The sequence below is a fragment of the Crocuta crocuta genome, unplaced genomic scaffold, assembly GCF_008692635.1.
Source record: "Crocuta crocuta isolate KB4526 unplaced genomic scaffold, BGI_CrCroc_1.0 scaffold129, whole genome shotgun sequence".
Taxonomy (NCBI): domain Eukaryota; kingdom Metazoa; phylum Chordata; class Mammalia; order Carnivora; family Hyaenidae; genus Crocuta; species Crocuta crocuta.
Window position 1 is genome coordinate 6,533,424 of NW_027551571.1, and position 24,604 is coordinate 6,558,027.

Genomic DNA, 24,604 nt, shown 5'->3' on the forward strand with positions numbered 1-24,604 from the left:
GAGAGAGAGAGAGACAGTGCGAGCAGGGGAGGGGCAGAGAGAGAGGGAGATACAGAATCCGAAACAGGCTCCAGGCTCTGAGCTGTCAGCACAGAGCCCGACGCGGGGCTCGAACCCACAGACTGTGAGATCATGACCTGAACCGAAGTTGGACGCTTAACCGACTGAGCCACCCAGGCGCCCCTTAACACGTTTTTTAAAAATGTTTAATTCATTTTGAGAGAAAGAGAGGCAGAGAGAGAATTCCAAGCAGGCTCCACACTGTCAGCGCACAGCCCGACGCGGGGCTCGATCCCATGAATGGTGAGATCCTGACCTGAGCCGAAATTGAGTCAGATGCTTAACCAACCGAGCCCCTCAGGCGCCCCCCACACAGTTGTACAGTGATCCTACTTTGAGGATTCCCAACCTGCCGATTGGTGCCCTGAGGTAGAAGTTAGGTTTTCTGTGTTCTGTTCTGGTTCAGTTCCGGTTTTCTGCCTCTGTTGCTGCTCACCTGCCCCTTGCCTGAGAATGCACAGCATCCTTTGTTGGTGACATTTTGCTACATGTGCGATGTTGCTCTGACCTCATAAAGGTGGCCCTAGTCCCCAAGTAGTTTGCAGCACAGGGTCTCTGAAAAAGAAAATTTTGGTTTTCTCATCTGTAAAATGGGATAGTTCTGAACATCTCTGTGCTTTCACAGAAGAATGAAGGAAGTCAACCATTATCAAATCCGAGGACTGGTTCCATGAAAAAAGAACACCCCCAAAAGTGGCTTGACCCCTAAATATCAACCCCTTTCTTAGGCTCTTCTCCACAGGGAGGAGGGTCTGACAGCCCACTGCCCTAGGCTGGCCGTTGCTTTCAATTTCCTCAGCAGCCCTGACCGCTTGCTTCATGAGGTCCTGCAGTGAGGAGCGGCCATATTGCCTTCAGAAGTGAATCGTTTCCACGCCTCCTGCAGAAGTGACAGCTAGTCAGCATTTTTAGCTTTCTAGAATTTTCTAGATCCTTCTAGATCTTTCTTCGCTACCAATGATCTGCCCTGGTGCGGGTCCTTGAGCCTGTTTCTTACTCCCCCAAAGCCTCCTCTAGCTCCAAACTTCTGTGACCCTGGATTATTATTTCCACCTTCATTTCCTTCTTGTTTTGTTTTGCTTTGTTTTTATTTGTGTTCTTTTCCACACCCAGTGGTTGCACGGCTTGTTTGTGCTGGTGGCATAGCACGTGTATAAGAAATAACGTGAAAGTATGTGAGCAGGCGAGGTTGCGGCTATAGTCGGGAAACGGATAGAAGCCACACGAATTAAGGTGCTTTCAAAAAACAGGGCTGGGTGTGGTGAGAGCCGACAGTCAGTGCGCGTTTTTTTCCTTTTCTTCGTGGCTCTATGTTCTCAGGAGCCTTTCTCCCAGGGAAAAAGGAACGTGGTGTGATCTGAGCAGCCCTTATTTCCAGCATTTATCTGGTCCAGCGGCCAGGGTACTTTGTTTCGGGAGTTAATACTGGAGCTCAGAGTCAAATAATGGGGTACCCAAATAATGGGGTACACTAAAGGCCGGGCTTCAGGTCTTTGAAATGCCCTACCAAACTCTTTAAAGAGTCCTCGAGTGTTGTTAGATAAATAAATGCTAGCTGGGTATGTAGCTCGGGCGGCACAAATCTGTCAGCGCTGCCTCTGGTCAGGAGAAGGGAGGAGGGACAGGAGTTTTCAGGGTGTATTGTTTCCATATCCTTTTATTATTTATTTACTGGGGACACTAGAGTCTTTTTCCATGTAGCTGGAAGGCAGGTTTTGCTTACTGGCGCTTCTCTCTCTCTCTTTTCTTTTTTGATTTATTCCTCCATGTTGACTTTGTTCATTTACCCTGCATTTACCGGGTGATTCACGAACGCTTGAGAAACCAAATGATTTGATCTTGGAAGAGGCGCACCCCTCCCCCTCCCCCGTTATCAGGTGTTTGAGCTCTGCCCGGTGTCTTAGCTTGCTTTGCGATGCTGATTGAAATATTGCATTTCACAGGTGCTGAGACAGCCAGACAGACCTGGGTCTCTGTGCTCCCCTGGTGGCTGTCACGCGCCCCTGAGCCCAGTGCCTGCCTTGTGGACTAGCTTTTCGTTACCCTGTGGTTGGGTGACGTTGACTGAGGGTTAGCTCGAGGATGTGGATGGGAGGTCATGGATCTGAGTGTGGATGTCTGCTGAGGGAGGCATCGTGGGGAGTGGGTTCTTCTAAGTGCAGTCGAAAGAGAAGCAAGGGGCGCCTGGGTGGCTCAGTCGGAGGCTCTTGATTTTAGCTCGGGTCATGATCTCACGGTTTGTGAGTTTGAGCCCCACGTCGGGCTTTGCGCTGACAGCTGTGAACCCTACTTGGGTTTCTGTCTCTCTCTCTCTGCCCCTCCCCACTCATGCTCTCTCTCTCTCTCTCTCTCTCAGAATAAATAAACGTAAATGTTTTTTTAAATAAAGAGAGACAAAATATAATTTAAAAAATTACCTTGGCCATGTGACATTTCTTCAGTTCATTAGACAAAGATTAATTGAACACCTTTTAATGACGTGCACTTTCTAGACTGCCTGACGGTCCTACCAGCTCGTCTCTGTTCTGCTTTGAATGACTATTTCCAACCTCCCCTTCCTTGTAAACCCCCCATAGTGCCTGCTCATGCTGCTCCCCAACCCAGGCTCCCCTCCCCACCCCTGCTTTCTGATCTACCCTGTGTTACTCAACCAGGCACACCCCTCCTTCACGCGCTCGCCACAGTGCATTTGTATATTCTCTTGTGGGATCGTTTGGTTGGTAGCAGCCTTCCAGCTAGCCTGTGAGACCTCTGAGGCTGGGCACCGGCACACGCAGATCCCTGCACCTGTAACATTGGAGGCCTTAAAACCCGGCTGAATGAATGAATGGAAGAAAGAATCCTGAAATATTAGAGCCGCACAGGCCCTTGGAGATCTAATCTACCCCCCTCGTGTCCCAGATGAGGAAACATGCCCAGAAGATGCTTCTAGAAAGAGCCGGATAGGCCCCGGGCAGCAGAGGAATAGAGAGCCTTGACCCAGATTTACCAGTCAATCATCGCTATTTTTTTTTAACTACAAACATTTAAAAATGTCTTACTCATGTCTTATTCATTGCTCGGATAATTAACACTGACATTTCTCAAAGTAATATATTTACACATTTAAAAAATTAAATGGTGGAGCGCCTGGGTGGCTTAGTTGGTTAAGCATCTGACTTCGGGTCAGGTCATGATCTCATGGTTTGTGAATTCAAGCCCCGTGTCGGGCTCTGTGCTGACAGCTCGGAGCCTGGAGCCTGCTTCCCATTCTGTGTCTTCCTCTTTCTCTGCCCCTCCCCCACTCTTGCTCTGTCTCTCTCTCTCTCTCTCTCTCACTCTCAAAAATAAATAAACATTAAAAAAATTTTTTTAATCAAATGGCATAAAAAGGTACAAAGAAATAGAAAGTTCCAGTTTACCCCGTCCATCTCTCCAGAGGCAATCATTATGAGGGTTTTGTATAGCTCGTCACTTGGTAAAACAAAACAAAAAATACACGTACATTCATGCTCCAGCATTAATATTTATAAACCCTGAAGACCTTATTTTGAGGTATCTTTTGAGTACAGGTTGTTTTTATTTAGGTATGACCCAAACATTTAGGACAAAACCTGTTACACGGTTAGTGTAACAACCCTAATGGTAATTTATTTACGATTATCCTGAGGGGCTCCTGGGTGGCTCAGTCAGTTAAACCTCTGACTTCAGCTCAGGTCATGATCTCATGGTCTGTGGGTTCGAGCCCTGCATTGGACTCTGTGCTGACAGCTCAGAGCCTGCTTCAGATTCTGTGTCTCCCTCTCTCTGCCCCTCCCCTGCTTGCGCTCTTTTTCTCTCTCAAAAATAAATAAACATTAAACATTTTTTTAAATGATAAAAAAAATATTGCATTAAAATTAGGGGAGATTAACATTCTTACTTTGCATATTTCTATAAATGCAGTACATCTTTCAACTGACTTAATTCTTTTGCTTTGTTCCTCTGGTAGAGAGCTTTTTTGTTTCATTGGATAAAGTTCCTGCACAGTATCTCATTGATTACCTTCCTCCAAATTTTGTTTTTTATTTAGTTCCTATTAGAAATGAGATCTTTTCAATAAACTATTTGTAAAAAAAAAAAAAAAGAAATGAGATCTTTTCTCTAAATGTTTATAATTTATAAATAGGGATTTTCACATATTAATTTTATGGCCCACAAATGCCCTGAATTACCTTATTGAAAGCTAAGGTCAGATGCAAGGGAATCTGGCTCCAGAATCCTCATTAAAAAAAAAAAGTTTATTTTATTTTTGAGAGAGGGAGAGAAAGGCACAGAGAGAGAGAGGCAGAGAGAGAATCCCAAGCTGGCTCCACGCTGCCAGTGAAGAACCGGACGTGGGGCCCAAACCCACGACCCTGGGATCATGACCTGAGCCAAAATCAAGAGTCAGATGCTCAGTTGATGACCCTCGCTGAGTCCTCATTTTCAACACAATATTGAGATTGGTCTGATGTGTGAAAGCACAGAATTACAAAGCCACCTTAGTTTCAGAATGAGGATGGCTTGGTAAAAAGTGTTTAAAGTTGTCTCTGTTCTCCATCCTGTCTCCACTGTTCATATGGCGTCCACTAGCCACATGGGGCCCTGGGCGCTTGAGAGGTGGCTGGTTTGAAATGAGGTGTGTAAAGTATAAAACCTCAGATTTCAAAGACTTGGGACCCCCTGCCCCCAAAAAAGAAGGAAAATCTCATTAAATGTTTTTATGCTGGTTGCCTATTGAAACAATCATGTTTGGGATATTGGGTACATGAAATATATTATTAAAATTAATTTTACTGTTTTTTAACATGGCTGCTAGGAAGTTTTAGATTATATATGTGGCTCCATTATATTTCTGTGAGACAGCACTGGGCTAGCACTCAGGGCTTCTCAAACACACAGGTGAATGCCCTGGGGCGTCTGAGGATAATGAAGATTCTGACTCAGTGGGTCTGGGCTGAGCCTGGGATTCAACATTTCTTTCTTCTTCTTTTTTTTTTTTTAACGTTTATTTATTTATCAGAGAGAGAGAGAGAGAGAGAGACAGTGTACAAGCAGGGGAGGGGCACACAGAGAGAGAGACACAGAATCTGAAACAGACTTCAGGCTCCAAGCTGTCAGCACAGAGCCTGACGTGGGGCTCGAACTCACAAACCACGAGATCATGACCTGAGCTGAAGTCAGACAGTTAACTGCCTGAGGCACCCAGGTGCCCATGGGATCCAACATTTCTTACAAGCTCCGCAGTCACCCTGTGCTGGGCCGCAGACCACACTTGGCATGTCACCTGCAGACACTTAAACCAGTGGTTTCTAAACTGTAATGCGCATCAGACTCATCCGGAAGGTTGGCTAAGAAATAGATTTCGGGGGGCGCCTGGGCTGCTCAGTCAGTTAAGCATCCTCCTTCAGTTCAAGTCATGATCTCATGGTTTGTGGGTTCGAGCCCCACATTGGGCTCTGTGCTGACAGCTCAGAGCTTGGAGCCAGCCTCATTCTGTGTCTCCCTCTCTCTGCCCCTCCCCTGCTTGTGCTCTCTCCCTCTCTCAAACATAAACATAAAACAAAAGAAATAAATTACTGACTCCACCTCCAGAATTTCTGAGTCAGCAGGCCTGAGGTGGGGTCCGAAAATCTGCATTTTCAGTATGAAGTAAGTGCTGCGTCTGTCCTGAATATTGAAAACTAATATTCAAAGTTTTCTCGTGACCTCATATTGCTGCTTTTTCTGAGCCTTCCACAGTTGCTGGGAGAGGAAAATTCTCATGTTCATGTGTGGAGTGGACTGCGCTGGGTCTGGGATTGAGGGTCAGCGTATACGTGTAGAGAAACACCGGTTATCATGATTTTCACATCTGCCCTGTCCACGCGATCCTTCATGCTGCGCTTTGCCCTTTCTGCCGCCCTTCCGGGCCGGGACACTGGACCGTCCATTGGGGGCTGCACTTGACTCGTGTGTGCCTCTGTCTGTAGTGTTTTCTGTCTTGAGTTCTCTGCCCTGTTCTGCCCGCTGCCTTTCATGGATCACTCACTGTGTGCCAGGCACCGTATCGGGCGCTTCTCAGTTCTCTGTGTCTCATAAAGTCTTCATCGCAGCCCTGTGGACGGGGTGACTATTCGCCTGTTATAGATGAGAATATTGACGCGCACAGAGTGAGTTGTTTGTGCGACATCACGTGGCTGACGAGTGTCAGGCTCGAGCCCGGTGCACCTGCTTCTCGGCCTGGCCCGGCCATTGGCCTTGGCACATGGCAGTGACCCCCACCCTCCACTCCCCCCCCTCCCCGACCCCGTCCTGCCTTCATCCCTTCCTCCGGGCCCTGCCGGGACAGTCCCGGCTTTGCCTGAGGTGGCCCCGTACCTGACGGTCCCTACCCCCACCCCCCAGCTCCTAGCAGCTCTCACCAAACCCGAAGTCGGGTCAGCAGGGAAGGAAGGAATGCCGGCCGGCCGCTTTGTGTGAAACAGGGCGTAGGGTCAGTTTCAGCCCGAGGCAACATTGTGAAATCCACAAAATAATCCTTCGGAGGCTAAATCGAGTAGATCCTTACTGATCCTGGGGCCCCAGGACCCCGCTGTTCTCCTGACCTCACGCCCCAACCACGTTCACTCTGCACCGCGCTCCTCACGCCTTACGTGGATGACAGCCACCGACACCTCCCTTACGTTCAAGGGCTTGAGGGGCAACTTTAAATGGTCCTTTTCTGAATTGGCTCAGTGTCAACAGACGGCGTATGTGCGTAGATCGTCCTCCGCGAGGCCCTCCCCGTCTCCGCCGCAGGCTCGTGGGCCTAAGCACCAGGCGCTCAAGCAGCGCCTTCCTGCCCGGCTCCGGTAAGGACCGGGCCCCACGGTCTCCACCTTCGGGACTTGTCCCGGATCCATCCACTTGTCAGCGNGAGCCTGGGCAGGGGAGAGGGGTGGAGGGCCGGGGGAGAGAGAGAGAGAGAGAGAGAGAGAAGGAGAGAGGGAGGGAATCTTAAGCAGGCTCCACGCTCAGTGCAGAGCCTGACACCCTTGGGTCACGGCCTGAGCCAAAATCAAGAGTTGGACGCTTAACTGACCGAGCCACCCAGGCGCCCCTCTGGTCACCCTCTTTTAATTCTTGCATTCCCTATGCCGCTGTTTAATACCTCTCTTGTTTGTCTTTGCCGTCATCTACCCCATCAGGTACATGTCCCTCATCTACCCCATCAGGAAGTCGTGGCCTCCCCTAGCAGCCCCTAGGATCTCCTGGGAATTAAAAACAAAAAAAATTCCGCTCCTTGGGCACCACCCCCGGGGGATTCTGATTGGGCACATCTGGGGTGGGGTCTCTGAACCTGTATTTTAATTGGGGGCCGAGCGTGATTCTCAGGCAGGTAGGTTGGAGATGTTGAGGAACGTTGCTACTGTTCAGTGATCGCTTTACCTGTTTAATTATTTTTTTTGTTTTATTTATTTTTGAGAGAGAGACAGAGTGTGTGCAGGGGAGGGGCAGAGAGAGATGGAGACACAGAATCCGAAGCAGGCTCCAGGCTCTGAGCTGTCAGCACAGAGCCCGATGCAGAGCTTGAACCCATGAACTGTCNCCACCCCTACACCCCCCTCAACCCTTCTCTACGTGGCAGCCAGGGTCCTCTTTTTTCAAAACGCTCCATCATGGGACTTTCGTGCTTGAAACCTCCCTGTGCCTTTCCAGGGTCCTCGGTGTAGACTCCATACTCTTGGCCCCGGCTTCCAGGTGCCTAACCGGTCGGCCCCTGGAGCTGTCCATGCACCGCCTACCCCGGCTCCATCCTGCCCTGTGTTGTACACAGCACCCCCTTCCTGTCATCCCCATCTCAGTCTAAATGTCACCTTCTTCCGAGACCTTCTCCCTCCAGACTAGCTGCTAACTTAGTCCCGCCAGGTCACCCTGTTTTTTTTCCCTAATTTTTAAATTATTTACTTATTAATTTTTTAAATGTTTGTTTTATTTAAAATTTTTTTTCTATTAGATATTGTCAAGTTGGTTTCCCTATAACACCCAGTGCTCATCCCCACAAGTGCCCTCCTCCATGCCCATCACCCCCCTTCCACATCCATCTGCCCTCAGTTTGTTCTCAGCACTCAAGAGTCTCTCACAGTTTGCCTCCCTCCCTCTCCCCAACTATTTCCCCCCTTCTTCTCNCAGGTCATGACCTGAGCCAAAACTGGATGCTTAACCGGCTGAGCTCCCCAGGGGCCCCAATCCTGTTTAATTTTAATGCATTTCTAGGGAGTTGATCTCAAGGCCAGGGACTCTAAATGAATATTAAATAAATAGTTTACAATAATTTTTTTTTTCTGCGCAGGTAATACATTCACATGCATCAAAGATAAAAACAATGAGAAGTCTCCTTTTCACTGTCCCCCCATGGGACCCCTTCCCTGACCTCTGCTGAAGAAAGCCAATTTTATCAGTTGCTTTGACACATTTTCTAGTGCAAACACAAGAAAGTTCCAGTATATATTTTATTGTTTCCCTTTTTAAACACAAAGAAGTAATCTACACGTGCTGTTTTGTATCTTGCCTATTTCTCACTTAGTATTATATCCCGGGAGATTTCTGCTGTTGGTCCATAAAGAGCTTTCTCTCTTTTTAAGCTTGGTATTGTTCCACGTGGGGACAGTACTACAGTTTATTAACCAGCCCCAAGATGGGCACTGGCTTATTTACTCTGATGGGGAGGGGGGTTTTAGTGGCAGTGCCGCGCGCGGTATATAATCTTATACCTCTACCGTTACTGTGCATGGGAGAGAGTGCGACTGTACGTGCAGGGTGAATTCTCAGAGACAGACTGCTGGGTCCGAGGGTCGTATGCTCTTGTAATTTTGACAGATGTTGCCAGATGTCTCTGGGCTGACCATTTTGCATTTCTACCCGCAATGAAAGAGAGTCCACATTTCCCTAAACCGTTCTCATAAAGTATGTTGTCAAGTGTTGGGTTTTTATGAACTCGACAGTTAAGTAATGCTGCCTGGGAATAGTAGCTTTTTTATTTTTAGAGGCTCTATTCAGACATAAATGATAAGCCATAGATAGCAAGTTTTCAAAGTGTACAATTTGATGAGCTTTGAGATATGCCCATCTGTGAAGCCATCACCGCGATCAAGGTAATGAGCATATCCATTCCCCCCCAAAGTTTCTTTGTGTCCCTTTGTGATCAGTTTCTCTCTTGGTAATTTCAATGCTGATATGCTTTCTGTCACTATAAGACCATTTGCATCTTTTTAGAACTTTTGTATGAATAGAATGATATAGTATATACTCTTTTTTTTTTTTTTGGTCGGGGTTTTCCATTCCACATCATTATTTGAGATTAAATCCATGTTGTTGTGTGTCTATTAACTGTCATTTTTAACTACTGAGGAATATTCTATTTTATGGGTAAGCCCCAATTTATTTATCCATTCACCTGTTGGAGGACATTTAGATGCCTTCCAGTTTGGGACTATTAAAAAGAAAGCTGTCATGAACATTCATGTAAAATCTTTGTATTGACATACGTTTTAGTTTCTCTTAGGTAAATACCTACCCATTGAGGAACTGGGGTCCTGGGTACAGAAAGTGTGGGTACCCACATCCCCTTTGACCCTCAAACTTTTGGATTGCTTCCTGACCCTATGGGATGGATGTGGCTTGGAGGAAGGCCACATGGGAACCTTCTAGAGCATGGGGTCCCATGTGGTGCCAGGACATGGCCCCCTTGTCATGGGCTAAGCCTACTATTTTAATTGCATTGAGTACTTAGAATTTTGTAGACAGAGGGAATGCTGAGTTGTTGTTTTTGTTTAAGGAAATGGCCATTCTTTGAAAAGATTGCATTCTGGGAGATGAGGTAGGTGAATATAGAGATCATTTCAATCCTGTGTGACACATGGACAAAACAGAAATGACGGAGGACCCTGGTGGCTCTGAGGAGCACTTGTCCAGCATCTTGCTTCATGTCTCGAGGCACTTGTCCAGCCAGCCAGTCCACCAGCATCTGCTGGGCGTCTGTATATTTTCCAGGACGCGCTGTGTTTCTGTCGGAGCAGGTGGCATAAATTTTCAGAGCTCTGTTTGTTTTGATGGAGTACACAGATGAGGAAACCAACACTCCTGATGATATGATAACCAATATGGTGGAGGGAAGTTTCTAGTAAGCCCCACGGGCACAACAACTATGGTTGCTTTGTTCACTAGCGCCTCCCCATTATATTGCTTGGGACAGAATGGACGATGTGTTTCCACTGAGGGCAAGAAGCGACACGCACTGGGTGGGGGCGGTATCCGATGCCGTATTGTATTTGTTAGGGGTGGCTTGCCACACGGAGGGGCGCTTGGGCTGTTGTGATAAAGGGTGAGTAGCATCCAGGTGGCTCAGGATGTCCCTGGTGCCTCCAGAGAAGGCTGGCGTGGGAAGGGCAGCAGTGAGTGGGTGGAGAAGGAGAAGGCCAGACAGGCAGGGCGTTCTTTGTCAACTCTGCTCAGAAGCTCGAACATCAATATTTGAACTTCTTGGAAAACCGTGGACCTAGTTGAAACGGCGCAGTGGCGCGCTAAGCTGTGTATTTTTTGAGATCCCTCTGGTTACCGTGGGCGGGATAGACAGGAGGGGGCCAGATTGGGCGAGGCAAGACAGCCAGAGAGAAAGCCACGGAAGGAAACTCAGAGAAAGATGACGTGGCCCGCTGAGGACAGTGGCCCAGGGCAGGGCTCAGGCAGATTTGTGGTAATTATAAAATTATAGAGGTGATGGAAAAGAAGGGAGCAGGGCCAAGGAGCGTAGGAGAAGGTGATGACGTCCATCCTAAAGGGCCAAAGCCGTCCGTGACATTCTCCTCCAGACTGGGTCTTCACCTTCAAAGCCAAGAGAAAGGCTGGGGCATGTTTTGAAAGATTAAGGTGTAATTCACACACCGTAATATGCACCCCTTTGATGTACACTGTTCACTGGTCTGTGGTATATTTGCAAAGTAACACAACCATCACCACCATCTGACTCTAGAATGTGTCCATCATGTTCATCGTCTCAGAAGGAAGCCTTGTGCCTATAGTCAGCATCCACTCCCCCCTCCACTCCCCCAGCCCCTGGATTTTGGCCACTTGCTGTGTGGATTTGCCTGCTCTGGGCGGTTCATGCAAACAGAAAGCCTGGATGTTTTCTTTTCTTTTTCTTTTTAAAAAAATTTTTTTAATGTTTTATTTATTTCTGAGAGAGAGAGAGACAGCGTGAACAGGGGAGGGTCGGAGAGAGAGGGAGATACAGAATCTGAAACAGGCTCCAGGCTCCGAGCTATCTGTCAGCGCAGAGCCCGATGCAGGGCTCGAACCCACAGACTGTGAGATCATGACCTGAGCCAAAATCGGACACTTAACTGAGTCCCCCAGGCGCCCCTACCTGGATGTTTTCTGATAAACCAAGAGAAGTACCACCTTCTCTGCAGATTTATGGTGAAATGTGCATTGACAGGGACCTGAAGATGATGGACCGTGGNCTGAGGCCCTGAGAAAATATTTGCCTGAGCAGTCCATTGCTTTCTTTTCATTTAAAGAAAAAATTCTCGTAGTACAAAGAGACGAGGAATGTACATGAGGAGATTTTATGAAAGAACACTGTTATTAAATCCAATGTTACTCTAAAATTCAGGTCTCATTCTTGCCCGTGTCGGCTACGTACGGGCTGTGTGACCTCAAATAGGTCTCCACCTCTCCGGGGTCTCTAACGGCCCTTCCAACCGGGACCCCACACAATGGCCCTGGGGGGAGGGGTGTGTGTGACCATATTCTCGTCACCCCACCCAGGCGTGACTCTAATGTCAAGAAGTTTTAATGGAGGGAGCACTTCTTTCATTTTAGTTCTCATGGTGATAAAACCCTTCATTCTGTTCTAGTAATACCCTGATTAGCTTCTTCACAGAAATCTTTAGCTGCATTTTTGGCCAGTGTCTACAGTTGCATTTCCAAAGGCGGAATTACTGGTTCAAAGGATATGGGCGTATTTAAAGCTGTTTGTCCATATGGCTAAGATGTTCTCCAGTGAGGCTGCCGGAAGTGCTGTTTCATCACACCCTCATTGATTTACTGCCTTGCTTGTCTACCCGGAAAAATGAAAACGATGTGTGACTGTTTGAACGCGCATTTCTGGGGCAACCCACCAGAGGAAGCGTGCTTTCAGTCACGTGTCAGCCATTTGGGATTCTGGTTTTGGGGGCTGCGTTCTCTGACCTCTGTGCCTTCACCCCCTGGGGGGGCCTGCGGGTTGGACAACGCTGGGGGCGCCCTTCGCATTGTGTGTGCTGGGCCCGGCCCCGGGGGAGTGGGGCCCCTGCAGTTGCGCACGGTGCTCCCAGCTGCTGGGTGGATTGACTTTCTAGAAAATTCTCCAGAACTTAAATTACAGTCTCCCTTCTAAGCCGGATGCTTAGGGGATTTGCCTGGTTCCCCGTTAAAGACTGTGGGACCCCAGAGCATTTCATTTCAGTAACGCTTCAGAACAAGGGGCCTTCCTTGGCCACAGCCCCTTAGGGAGCGGATTTTCTCCGAGGGTAGACTGACTGGGCTTTGGAGCGGACCAAGAACCATCAACCACCGAATCATCAACCACCGTGTGGGTAAATCGAGCTGCGTAATGCCAACTTGGCCAAAGCAGATTCTGTTTTGAGTGACTGGTAATTTCGCTGAATGGCTTTACAAACAGTATCAGGGGGGATCCCCTTAAGGAGGGAGATATCAGTCGGTTATTGCAACTTCCAGTCTCTAAGAGGCAAGGTCAGAATTCAAAGCACGGTATCTCTGTGGCCAGAACCCTCCAGAATCCCCCAGAGTGGGGAATCTTCTCAGAGGCCTCACTGGATCTTTATTTTTATGAAAAGAAAGTCACAGACCCACAGTCCAGGCACCTGTTCCTGGATCATTGCTGCAAGGCATGTTGATTTCATTGTCCTTTGGCTGCGAGGAGGAAGCAGAGGGAGACAAAGGAGTGGGGTGAGGTGCCCAGGGGCTCTGTGAGTCACCAGCTTTGCGGAAGCTTCTGGATCTCCTGTCTCAGGGCTTCTGTGTGGCCACAAAGGGAGGCTGGACCTGTCAGAGCCCCTCCTCTGCTTGGGGTTTTGATTATCCAGAGAGGGGCGTGTTAGCGGCTGGAGCGGAGTGCAGCTCTGTAGGGGCAGGGTCTGCGGCGGTCGTAGTTGATGCCGAGGCCACCAGCAGAGGGCTCTTGGGCAAGTGTCTCTTGGTCTCTCTGAACCTCAGTTCCCTGAGCTCACGCTGCCTCGCCTCCTTTGTCTTTCATGTATGGATACATCTATGTGCACGAAGTGCCGGAGGCCAGAGGACCCCTCACTAGATAAAAGCGACCGTCACCCTTGCTTCCAAACCCTGTGGAAGCTCCCTCTGCCGCTCCCAGCCACCTGTTGGCCTTCAACTCCCAGGCTGCAGTGATCCCGAAAACCACACCAACCTCAGTCTGCCTTTGCCTGAATTATCCAGAAAACCCCCGGGAAGGGGAAAGCCCTCTGTTCTGCTTTCCAGGGATGCACTCAGGGCCTCGGAACCCGATAACCACACTCCCGCTGCAGAGAACTGGGTGTGCGAGACTCAGCCCTCCTTCCCACAGGGTGAGGGGTGAGGTCGGTGGGAGCGGACCTCCTGCCGAAGGGGGCGCCATGATGAAAGCTGGGCCCGCAGGGGCGCTCTGGAAGCAGGAAACTCAGAGCTTTGCTGTGCGTGGTTGCAGGGGGGCTACCCTTCAGGAAGATTGCCCCCCCGTGCTTGGGTCCTGGGACAGGGCCCCTGCGGTGAGTGGCGGTCAGCGCTCTGCTGGTGTCGTTGTCCATCCCGGAAGGGTCTGGAAGAGCCCTGGGGCCTTGCATGACAGCCAGGATTGCCGGAGGAGAGGAGGTGGCCAGAGACTTCAGGGGTCCGTGTCCTACTGTGCTCTCAGTGCTTGAGTAGTCCTGGGTCCCCAAGGGCCAGAAGGAACAGCCCCGTTGGATCTCAGGATCCGGAAATGAGCAGCGCGGAGAGGTGCCGCACGGTGTCCTCAGAAAGAACAGAGCATCTTCATGGCACACCTGGCCAAGGCAGCCCTTCTTTCCTGACCCCCCCTCCCCTCGGGTTTCCAGCATCTGGAATCTGCCTGCCCAGCTCTTGAAGCCCCCCACCCATCAGTGCCCTACCTGCCCAGCCTCACACCTGGGCGATGTCCCCACCTCCCCGCCCCCGTCTTTCTCACTTTCTCCCCTTGCCTCTCCATTTGACTGGCAAGGTTAAATTTGGAAGAAATCTAAACCAGCGGAGCCCAGGTAGCATGCTCTTGAACTTATTCCTTTATCTACTTATTGCTCTGCTTATTTGCACTACCATTATTTTTTTTTTTAATTAATACATCCTGGTGATTTTAAATTCCGGATCCCACCTCTGCAATTCTGTTCCCCAAAGGAAACCATTTTAACAATATAGTGCCAATCTTCATGGACTTTTCGAGGCATAATACAAGTGTGCAATTTTATGTCTTCCGTTTTTGTTTTTACAAAAATGTGACCATATCTATAGGTATTATTTATTCTTTTCCCCCTTAAAAATTTCTTTTATGTTATTTATTTTTGAGAGAGAGAGAGAGATTGCATGGGTGAGGAAGAGCCGAGAGAGAGGGGGGAGCAGAGAGAGAGGGAGGAGCAGAGACAGAGAGAGAAAGAGAGAGATACGGATTCTAACATTTATCCTGAATGTTTTTTTTTTTTTTAATTTATTTCTAGGAGAGAGAGAGAGAGAGAGACAGCGTGAGCAGGGGAGGGTCAGAGAGAGAGGGAGTCACAGACTGAAACAGGCTCCAGGCTCTGAGCTGGCAGTCAGCACAGAGCCCGACGCGGGGCTCGAACCCACGAACCGCGAGATCATGACCTAAGCGAAAGTCGGACGCTTAACCGAGATAGGCACCCAGGCGCCCCTATCCTGAATGTTTTTGAGCCATTTGTTGTTCCCTCCATGCCATTAGTGCTGTTTGGTGATTTTGAGGATCTTGTCATGTGCTCGTTGACCGTTTATTTATTTCCTCTGGAGAAATGTGTGGTTAAGCCCTACGCCCATTTTTGGATAGAGTTGTTTGTTTTTGTGTTGTTGAGTTTTAGGGGTTCTCTGTATATTATGAATATCAATCCCTTAGCAGATCTATGGCTAACACATATTTTCTCCCATTCTGTGGGATGCCTTTGTATTCTGCTGATGTTTTCAAGCCAGAAAATGTTTAAGTTTTCATCAAATCCGTTTTGTCTGTGTTTCCTTTTGTTGCCTGTGCTTTTGGTGTCCTATCCAAGAAATCATTGCCTAATCCTGTATCACAAAGATTTGGCCTTGTGTTTTATTGTACAGTTTTATAGTTTCAGGTCTTTCATTTAGGTCTTTGATCTACTTTGAGTTAATTTTTATATGTGGGGTGAGGTAGGGGTGAAGCTTCATTCTTTTATGTGTGGGTCTCCAGCTTTCCCAGCACCCTGGGTTGCAACAGCTGTCCTTTCCCCCATTGAATGGTGTGGATATCTTTGTCAAAAATCATTTGAGGACGGGGGGCACCTGGGGGCTCAGTCGGTTGAGCGTCCGACTTCAGCTCAGGTCATGATCTCACAGTTTGTGAGTTTGAGCCCCGCATTGGGCTCTGTGCTGACAGCTCAGAGCCTGGAGCCTGCTTCAGATTCTGTGTCTCCCTCTCTCTCTCTGCCCCTTCCCACCCTTAAATAAATAAACATTTAAAAAAATCATTTGAGGATGTATATGAGGGTTTATTTCTGGGGTCTCTATTCTAATCCATTGGCCTATCTTTATGACAGTACCACACTATTTTCATTACTGAAAATCAGGAAGTGTAAGTCCTTCAGCTTTGTTCTTATTTTTTCAAATGTTTTCCTGCCCCTTTCTCTCTCTCCTTCTTTTGGAACTCCACAATGCATATGTTGGCATGCTGGATGGGTCCCATGGGTCCTTTTTTTTTTAATTTTTTTTATTTTTATTCATTTCTAGGAGAGAGAGAGAGAGAGAGAGAGTGTGAGCAGGGGAGGGTCAGAGAGAGAGGGAGACACAGACTCCGAAACAGGCTCCAGGCTCTGAGCTGTCAGCACAGAGCCCGACGCGGGGCTCAAACTCACGAACCGCGAGATCATGACCTAAGCGGAAGTCAGACACTTAACCGACTAAGCCACCCAGGCACCCCCCATGGGTCCCTTAAGCTCTGTTCACTTTTCTTCAGTCTTTTGTCTTTCTATTCCTCAGACTCGATAATCTCCATATCCTGTCTTCCAGTTTGATGAGTGAGTCTTTCTGTTCAAACCTGCCTTGGAGTCCCTCTAGTGGGTTTTTCATTTCAGGTACTGTATTTTTCAGCTCCAGAATTTTTTCTTTTTTGGTATTTTTCTTTGTTTTGGATTTTCTGTCATTTTAGGGATATTTCCATTGTGTTCAGAGCTTGCTTCCTTAAGGTTCATCTCATCTTCTTTTAGTTCTTTGAGCATCTTTGAAAGAGTTTTTTTAAAGTTGTTGTCTGGTAGATCTGCCATCACGTCTTTTTCAGAGACTGTTTACATCCATTCATTTCTTTCCTCTGAATGGGCAGTACTTTCCTGCTTCTTTGTATGCCCTGTGAGTTTTTTCCTGAACACTGGACATTTGAATCTAATGATGTGGTGACTCTGGAAATCATATCCTCCTCCATCCCTGGATTTGCTGTTTTTTGTTATTAAACATAAGTTTTGCTTATGTTTATTTAAAACACTTTTTTAACATTTATTCAATTTTTGAGAGACAGAAACAGTGTGAATGGGGGAAGACAGAGAGAGAGAGGGAAAGAGAGAGAGAGCCAAAGCAGGCTCCAGGCTCTGAGCTGTCAGCACAGAGCCCGACATGGGGCTCGAACTCACAAACCATGAGGTCATGACCCAAGCCAAAGTCAGATGCTTAACCAACTGAGCCACCCATAATACTTTAAAATAAACACAAGCATTCCTGCTTGTGTTTATTTTAATTTTTTTGATGTTTTTATTTATTTTTGAGAAAGAGAGAGACAGCATGAGCAGGGGAGGGTCAGAGAGAGAGGGAGACACAGAATCCGAAGACAGGCTCCAGGCTCTGAGCTGTCAGCACAGAGCCCGATGTGGGACTCGAACCCACGAACCGGGAGATCAGGACCTGGGCTGAAGCCAGACGCTCAACCAACTGAGCCCCCCAGGCGCCCCTTAAGCACTCACTTTCTAATGTTCCCCATACACACACTTGGTTTTGAATGCCCTGGTCTTCGTGTCTGACTCCCAAATGAGAAAAAGAAGAATGAAGGGAGGAGAAGGACCCAGGCTCTTCAAGTCCTTTGGAAGTGTCTGTACTGAAGGGGGAGGAGCTTGCACAGTGGGGGAGGCGGAACGACGATTACCCCCTCTCTGTACCTCTGCGATCTCAAGCGGCCATCAGAGCACAGATCTCAGTGTCTGGAGGACAGGGTCGTTTATGGCCACCTGGCTCCTGCAAACAGTGAATAAGTCGCCCCAGGAACACACAGCTGCCTGCCACGCGGCTGAGGGGCGGGAAGGGGGCGCTGCTACTGTGCTACGAGCCGAAACTGACCCAAATGAACCGCAATCTATGGTCTAAGCCTTCCGTGGACGCCGGAGTTCCCAACGGTTACGTCACAGACAACAGAAGCTGATGTACCCGACACCCCAGTCGAGATTACACAGTGTTTGCAGTTTGCTTTTTTAATTAACAATACGATCCGTACATCTTCCCTTCTGGATTCGTGCACACTTTTGTCAGGTGCTTTAGAGGAAGGTGCCAGAGTGTAATTGGAACTAGCGTCGAAGAGCACGGACTTCGGAGTCATGTAGATTCAGGATCGGTTTCTGCTTTGCCACCTGTCACCCTGTGTAGGGCGACTGTCAGCCATGCAAGTCTTTGTGTTTTCACCTTCGAAGTGAGGATGTTACCCAGCTCAAAGCACTCTCTCTGCAACTGAGATCCCGAGAGCCTTAAGAGCCCTTACAAGTCCATGGTTGTTTTTTTGTTTTTGTTTTTGTGTTTTTTTTTTTAAAGAGGAACAAGGCAGCAGAAAAACCGGCAAAGGGCACGAACATACTATTCACAGGAGAAGAAAGCAGGCCATTTGTAGAGTCCGTGAATCCCTGAAAAGATTTCCAGCCTCGCTGATGATCAAAGCGATGCAAACACAGCAGCAATGAGATAATCGTTTTCAGCTGTCAGATTGGCAGACCTGGAACATTCATGGCCCCCGACGTCGGTGGGAGTTCGGGGAAGCAAGCACTCTTGCTGGCGGGAGTGTAGACTGGCTCTATCTGGAGAGTCGCTTGGCCTGTTTGTTAAAATCGGAAACACTTATACCCTCCATTACAGGAGTTATTGTTTAACAACTGATTCTACCTACACAAGCGTGCGATGGATGTGTGTCATTGCAATATCCGATCACAGGGACACAACCCCCCATGTCCACTAGAAGTAGTTAGGATATAGTCATGCGGCAAAATGGCACACAAGAGATATCAGGAACGGGGAAGCTCTGTTCCTGAAAACGTGTTCACAGCAAACCGTGGAGTCACACAAGTGAAACACCGTATAGACTCGCAGGCTCCTTCTAATAAGAAAAGTGTTCTGATTCGGTAAAGGCCACAATGTGCTGATGCCTGGAGTTAATCATCACAGCCAAGTCAGGGCCCTTTTTGTCATGTGCAGGAAGTGATTTTTCCAGCAGTTAAGCTTCACTGGACCATGTTATTCTGAGACGGTCCGAGGTGATGTACACGCCCCAGGGCAGGCATGCGGCCATACTTGTTATTGGTAAAAACTTCGTACAGGCGAGAATCAGGAGCAGCACAAAGTCATTACCAGAATGATGAGTGAGTTCTCGTTTTAGGTTCACCGGGAAGAAAGCATGCATGTTATTTAGGCGCTGAGGAGTAAAGGACACGTTTTCATAGACTCATGGACCCTACCGTGGCCTCATTTCATCTTCTGTGAATAGCACGTTCGTGCCCTTTGCTAGTTTTGTTTTGTTTTGTTTTTTGCTGGTTTGTTTCTCTTTTTAAAGGAGTTCATTTATTCACTCAACAAACATTTCCTGAGCAGCGGCCGTGCCTCAGGCATTGTGGTCGGGGTGAGAGTTACTACTGTCTTCACCTAAACAGGTAATTACTCAAAGCATTCCAGAGGATGTGGAGGCAGTGTCACTATAGTAATGACGCAGAGGAGCTGTTGACGGCATTAGAATAGAAGTTTCCAGAGAGCAGGGACTTCGTTTGGTTCATAGCGTTATGAAAGTGCTGGGCACATAGTTGCTTAATATGTGGAATTTGCTAAATGAGTTAGCAAAGGAATGAATGAATATGTTGAATCAGAGTCTTAACGGATAATAAGACACATTCAAATTACGAGAATTTGAGGAAAGTTTGTTTATAAAGGGACAGACACTCATGTGTGGGCTACGGGTGACCCACAAGGGATGGTGTATGAACCCAGGCAGATGGGGAGGCATTGTCACAGCCCTAGGCTGCAGGGGAAGAGAGGAGAGAGGCTCCTGACTCACCCTCCCCCACCCTTCCCTACGTACCCGGGAGCCGGGGTCAGAGATCCCAGTCCACCAGGCTGCCCATAATACAACTGGAGACATTTCCACAAACTCCCCACGCCTGGAACGTCACATGCGTTGCGTCAAACTCTGCAAATAATCCCGCAAAAGGCACAGCACCATTTCCGCTTTATAGCCAAGGAAACAGAATGAGATTAGTTGGGTAACGAATTAGTAACATAATTCTCATTAGTTATAGTCCGTAACATGCAGAACTACTATTCTAAGAAGTGACAACACACATTTTTTTCTTTTTCCCTTTTTCTTTATTTATTTTTCTTAAATAGTTTATCGTCAAGTTGGTTTCCATANCATTGCCTATTAGGTTTATTGATTGTTGCTGTATTAAAGAAGACTCTTTTTGACTGTCCAGGGCCTGTCCGTTCAGGAAGTGTTCTTTGAATGGTGTCTCTTGGTCTCTTTTATTGAGACTTTGGTTATTTTATTTCCCTACTCGTAGTGGTATTTAGGACTCTCTACCATGTGTACTTTGGCTTGTTTCTTGAGGTAGCCACTGTGAGGTTTTCTCACGGGACTCTGCCTCCTTTTCCTCCTAAACTCCTGGATTCTGTAAGGGTTCCTATAGCTTCAGGCCTTCTCCGTTTGAGAGATGGGGGCGGGTGAAATGTACGGAGCTCCCTACTTCGCCATCTTGCCTCCCTCCCCATTTTTTTTTTTCAAATGGTAACACATTTGTTGAGATTTGAGCTCAGGTGTAGAGATGGCCACGTGGCCTGGTGGCTGAGAGCCTGGGGGTCCTCAGCTGGTCTGGGGGTGTGGGGGTCAATGTACTTCTCTGGGCCTCATCTGTAAAACAGGATAATACCTGTCTTTAGAATGTTTGTGGGGATTAAAGGAGGCAATGGTTGGAAAATGTGGTGCCTGGTAGCTCCACTAAATAGTAGGTGTTCTCGAAAGAAAGCCTCAACTCACAGAAACCGTGGACGTGTTAAGGCTTTGCAAACCCACCAGAATGAAAGCGTGTGTCCTCTCTTGAGTGGTGGAGAATGGTGGTTTTTTTTCTGATAGGTTTCCAATTTTGACCATGAACACATATTACTCTGCCAGGAAACCAAGTTCCTTCCCCCTCCCTCTCTCCATTTCATCTGGGGCCTTTCAGGGCCCTCCTGCCTCAGTTTCCTGTGTCGGTCCCCAGCCCCCTGGCCTCGTGCTCTGAGTGGCCAACACAGCCAGTGTCTGCAACAGCAGAAGGACCATGTTCCCCGTTGCCTGCCCTCATGGAAGCCGGGAGAAGGCAGAGAGAGGGCCTAAGGCAAAGATTTGGATCTTCAGGGCTTTTAGACTTCGGTTCTAGTTTGGCTTGTTTTCCAATCGGACTTCTCACTGCTCAGCCTCCAGGAGCCGACCCTCTGCTCCTAGATGCTCGGTGTCTGATTCATTGTATTAATATGTATAATAATCCTACAAAATGGGTGTAATCTGCATCTTCCAGATAAAAGAACTGAGGCACAAAGAGATGAAATGAATTTGGTCAAAATCATGCATTTGGGAGCATCTGGCTGGCTCAGTCGGAAGAGTATGTGAGTCTTGATCTCAGGGTCATGGGTTTGAAACCCACCTTGGGTGTAAAGATTACTAAAAAGAAAAAGGAAAAAAACAAAAAACAAAAAAACCCTGCATGGGGCACCTGGCTGGCTCAGTTGGTAGGGCATGTGACTCTTGATCTCAGGGTTGTGAGTTTGAACCCCATGTTGGACATGAAGCCTACTTAAAATAAAAATTAAGAACAAAACAGGGGCACCTGGGTGGCTCAGTCAGTTAAGTGTCCGACTTCAGCTCAGGTCATGATCTCACGGTTCATGGGTTTAAGCCCCGCTTTGGGCTCTCTGCTGACAGCTCAGAGCCTGGAGCCTCCTTCAGATTCTGTGTCTCCCTCTCTCTCTGCCCCTCCCCTGCTCACGCTCTGTCTCTGTCTCTCTGTCTCAAAAATAAACATCAAAAAGACATGAAAAATAAAATAATAAAAGCAATCCTGAACTATACTCAGTATTCAATGCCAAATTGTCATCACGGTTGATGGTCGGAAATACATTAAAGTCAGAAGAACATTCTCACATAGTCATGGCCGCGCCGTCTCCATAAATTTGGATCTTGGGTGTTTTTTTTTTTTTCCACGCAACATTATAATACATCCCTTGTTCTACATGTTAGAAATTCTTTGTAAACCTTATTTCCAGCGGATGCCTAATAACCCTTCAGTTGGGATATGTCATCCTTTACGCAAACAATCCCCTATTGTTGAACCTACCAGTGGTTTCTAGTTCTTTGCTGTCAGCTCCATGCTGCAGAAGAACATCTTTTTATGCAGAAAGGTTTTTTTTGTTTTTTGTTTTCCTGCTTGCCCTATTTCCTGAAGATAGTTTCTCCGAAGTGGAAATACTGGTTCAAAGACGGTTCGCATTTTAAGCGGCTGCCTACCGTGGCAGATTCCCCGGAGGCGGCACCCAGCGTGAGTATATTCCGAGGACGGGCTCGTTCCTTCTCTAATGGCCTCTTCTTCTTTCCCAAAGCCTCATCAAGAGGATGGCCCAGAGCGTGGTAGAAGTCATGGAAGATGCTAAGGGGAAAGTTCCGGAGAACCTCCTGGCCAATGGAGGTAGGTCACTGGAATGTTCTTCGCCGGGGCTCTCCCGGCCGGTGTTAGCCCATCGGTGGCCCTGGCCGTGCCGAAATGTTACGAGCCCCCACGGAAGGGCTGAGTCCACACGTCGGGCTGAGCAGTCCATGCTCTTTTGAGCCCAGCAGCACCACCAGGCTGAAGGCATGTCCCTTGCCGTGTTCGTGGTCTTGCTGCGGTATTTCTAAAGCCACAGAAGCTGGCGTTTCTTACCCTGCAGAACTCTGAAGGGGAGAACGGGGTCGGGGGGGTCTGATGGTTCTTTGGCCTGCCCACCATCTCTATCAGTCTCTGCTCTATCCTGCATGGAAAATTCCACCCCTTCCCCCACCTCCACCCGCACCCCCGCCCAACCTTGATCCCTTTCTCCACACTGGAAAATGCCCTCAGGGGCTGAGGAAAGCCTCAAACTTCAGGCTTCATTGTGCCCAGTAAATACCAGAGACCAAAACTGCTCTGTGTTGTGTGTTCGCATTTGGAACGTCCCTCCCCCCTGTGCTGTGGGGGACCTTCAAGTTCCAGAGACATTCGGGCCCGTTAACCGTGTGCGTACAATCTGCGCGCTCTCAACAACGTGCAGGACAGAAACTGAGACTCTGGAAGCTTGAGAATTCAGTGCTTCACCCCCGCGGAGCTCGCGAAACCTGCGGCTGTTCGCGTGTGCGGATGCCGCAAACCAGAGCGTGTGACTCCATTTAACACCTCGGTCACTCGTTACAGCAGTTCATGTTTATTTCCCCCTCTTGGGAACCCCGTAAAAGGCCTTTGTATTTGCTGGCTTCACTTGACAAATGGAAAGGCTCGCACTCCCCAACCTGAACTTGGCCTCGTGTGTTAACGCAGTATAATAACCCACCCCCTTTATTACATTGCAGGTTTGAAGGAAAAAATGAAATATTTGAAGAGTAGGTTATGCGTGGTTTGCTGTGAGTGTGCTTGGTGTGATGGCTGCATGTCCCCGGGAAGGTGGATTCTCCCCGGCTGGTCGTAGGGGTGCGGTGATGGGGTCACAGGGTTCGCTCCAGTAACAACCGGGCACCTTGGTCACCATGTCCGTACGACCCGTCACATGTCCTCCTGACTCTCTCTCATGCCTGCCTTGCCTTGCCCCTCGAGCACTGCATGCCTCCAGGAATGGGGAGTGCCCTGGCTCTCAAGTTCAAGGTGGACCTCTGCATCTTTTGGCCTTTGGTCTGCGGCTTGCTTGGATGTCGGTCCTCAGTGTCCCCTCTCCTGCCCGCTCTTGGAGGCTGGCTGCTTTGTGGACCCTGGCACCTTACATGTCAGAGTTGGCTTGTGGCCCCGAGGGGGGTCCACTCAGCCAAGGAGCCTTCTTCTCCATGAGCCTCCTGGGGGAGGGGGGGCGCCCCTCAAGCCTGAACGGGCCGTTCCCGGCTTCAGCATTAGAAGGAGCCCTTTGCTTCAGGTTTTCTCCAAACTGGTGGAATTAAGGCCTGCAAAACCTTGCAGGACGAACACGAATCTTTACAGATTGGAACTTCTCAAAATACCCTTTCCACGTGCAATCTGTTTGTTACATGGAAATTCCTTGCTGGTGCTAATAAAAAATTATTTTGTTTAATCGATCAGCCGATCTTATTTCCCAGCAGGTAACTTGTAGGGTCCTAGATCGGAGAGCTGACTTAAGGTGGAGAGCTGCCTTTCTGTGTAAAAACCTGGTCTTTAAGGCACAAGGATTCGAGCTCACATTAAAATAGCAACCAGGATGCTTCCGTTTTACTCAAAATTCATATTACTTAAAAAAAGAGGCTGTCATTCCACCATCTCCATCCCCCGGGCAGACGGCAGCTACTCTGAGGGCCGGCCGCCTCTCATCTCGGGAGGAGGAAATTTGGCTCTATTGGCTTCTGTCATCTGCTTGATTATCTCTAGGCCCCCCAGAGAATCGGGTCCCCTTGACTTCTGAGACTAGAGCTTCTAAGGCTTGTTCTAGAACCAACCCTGTGCAAATAAAGGTCAAGAGCTCTATGGCAGCGTTCCTGCCAAGGACTCCTGACATCCACAATGTCTGTCAGCATAGTAAAGGCTCTGAAAAGTACTGCAGTCAAGACACCTGTTCAGACTGACTTTGGCTCAGGTTTTCCTGATATTGTTTGGGTTGGGAAATCTTTTTCTTTTTCTTCTGCAGAACACCCACGAAACTAGCTATTGACGGAATTAACTGGAAAGCTCAGTGTCTCCCCCCCACCCCCCCCATCTCCCCGGGAGGGGAAGTGCTGTCCGGACAGCCAGCAGCAGCAGCGCTGGAGCGGTCAGACCTGGTCCTAGACCTTGGCAGGCCA

General features: G+C 48.4%; 1 protein-coding gene across 4 annotated transcripts in view; it reads left to right on the forward strand.

Moving 5' to 3' along the window:
• ATP6V1C2 (ATPase H+ transporting V1 subunit C2) overlaps nucleotides 1-24,604 on the forward strand; it is a 51,819-nt gene that overhangs the window by 6,353 nt on the left and 20,862 nt on the right. For 2 of the 4 annotated variants that reach the window (XM_077751071.1, XM_077751069.1), the window contains exons 3-4: nucleotides 22,195-22,280; nucleotides 23,177-23,206. In XM_077751071.1, coding sequence (XP_077607197.1) covers nucleotides 22,195-22,280; nucleotides 23,177-23,206 — 116 coding nt within the window. The remainder of the gene's footprint in view (nucleotides 1-22,194; nucleotides 22,281-23,176; nucleotides 23,207-24,604) is intronic. The other 2 variants (XM_077751072.1, XM_077751070.1) reach the window with 1 other exon arrangement.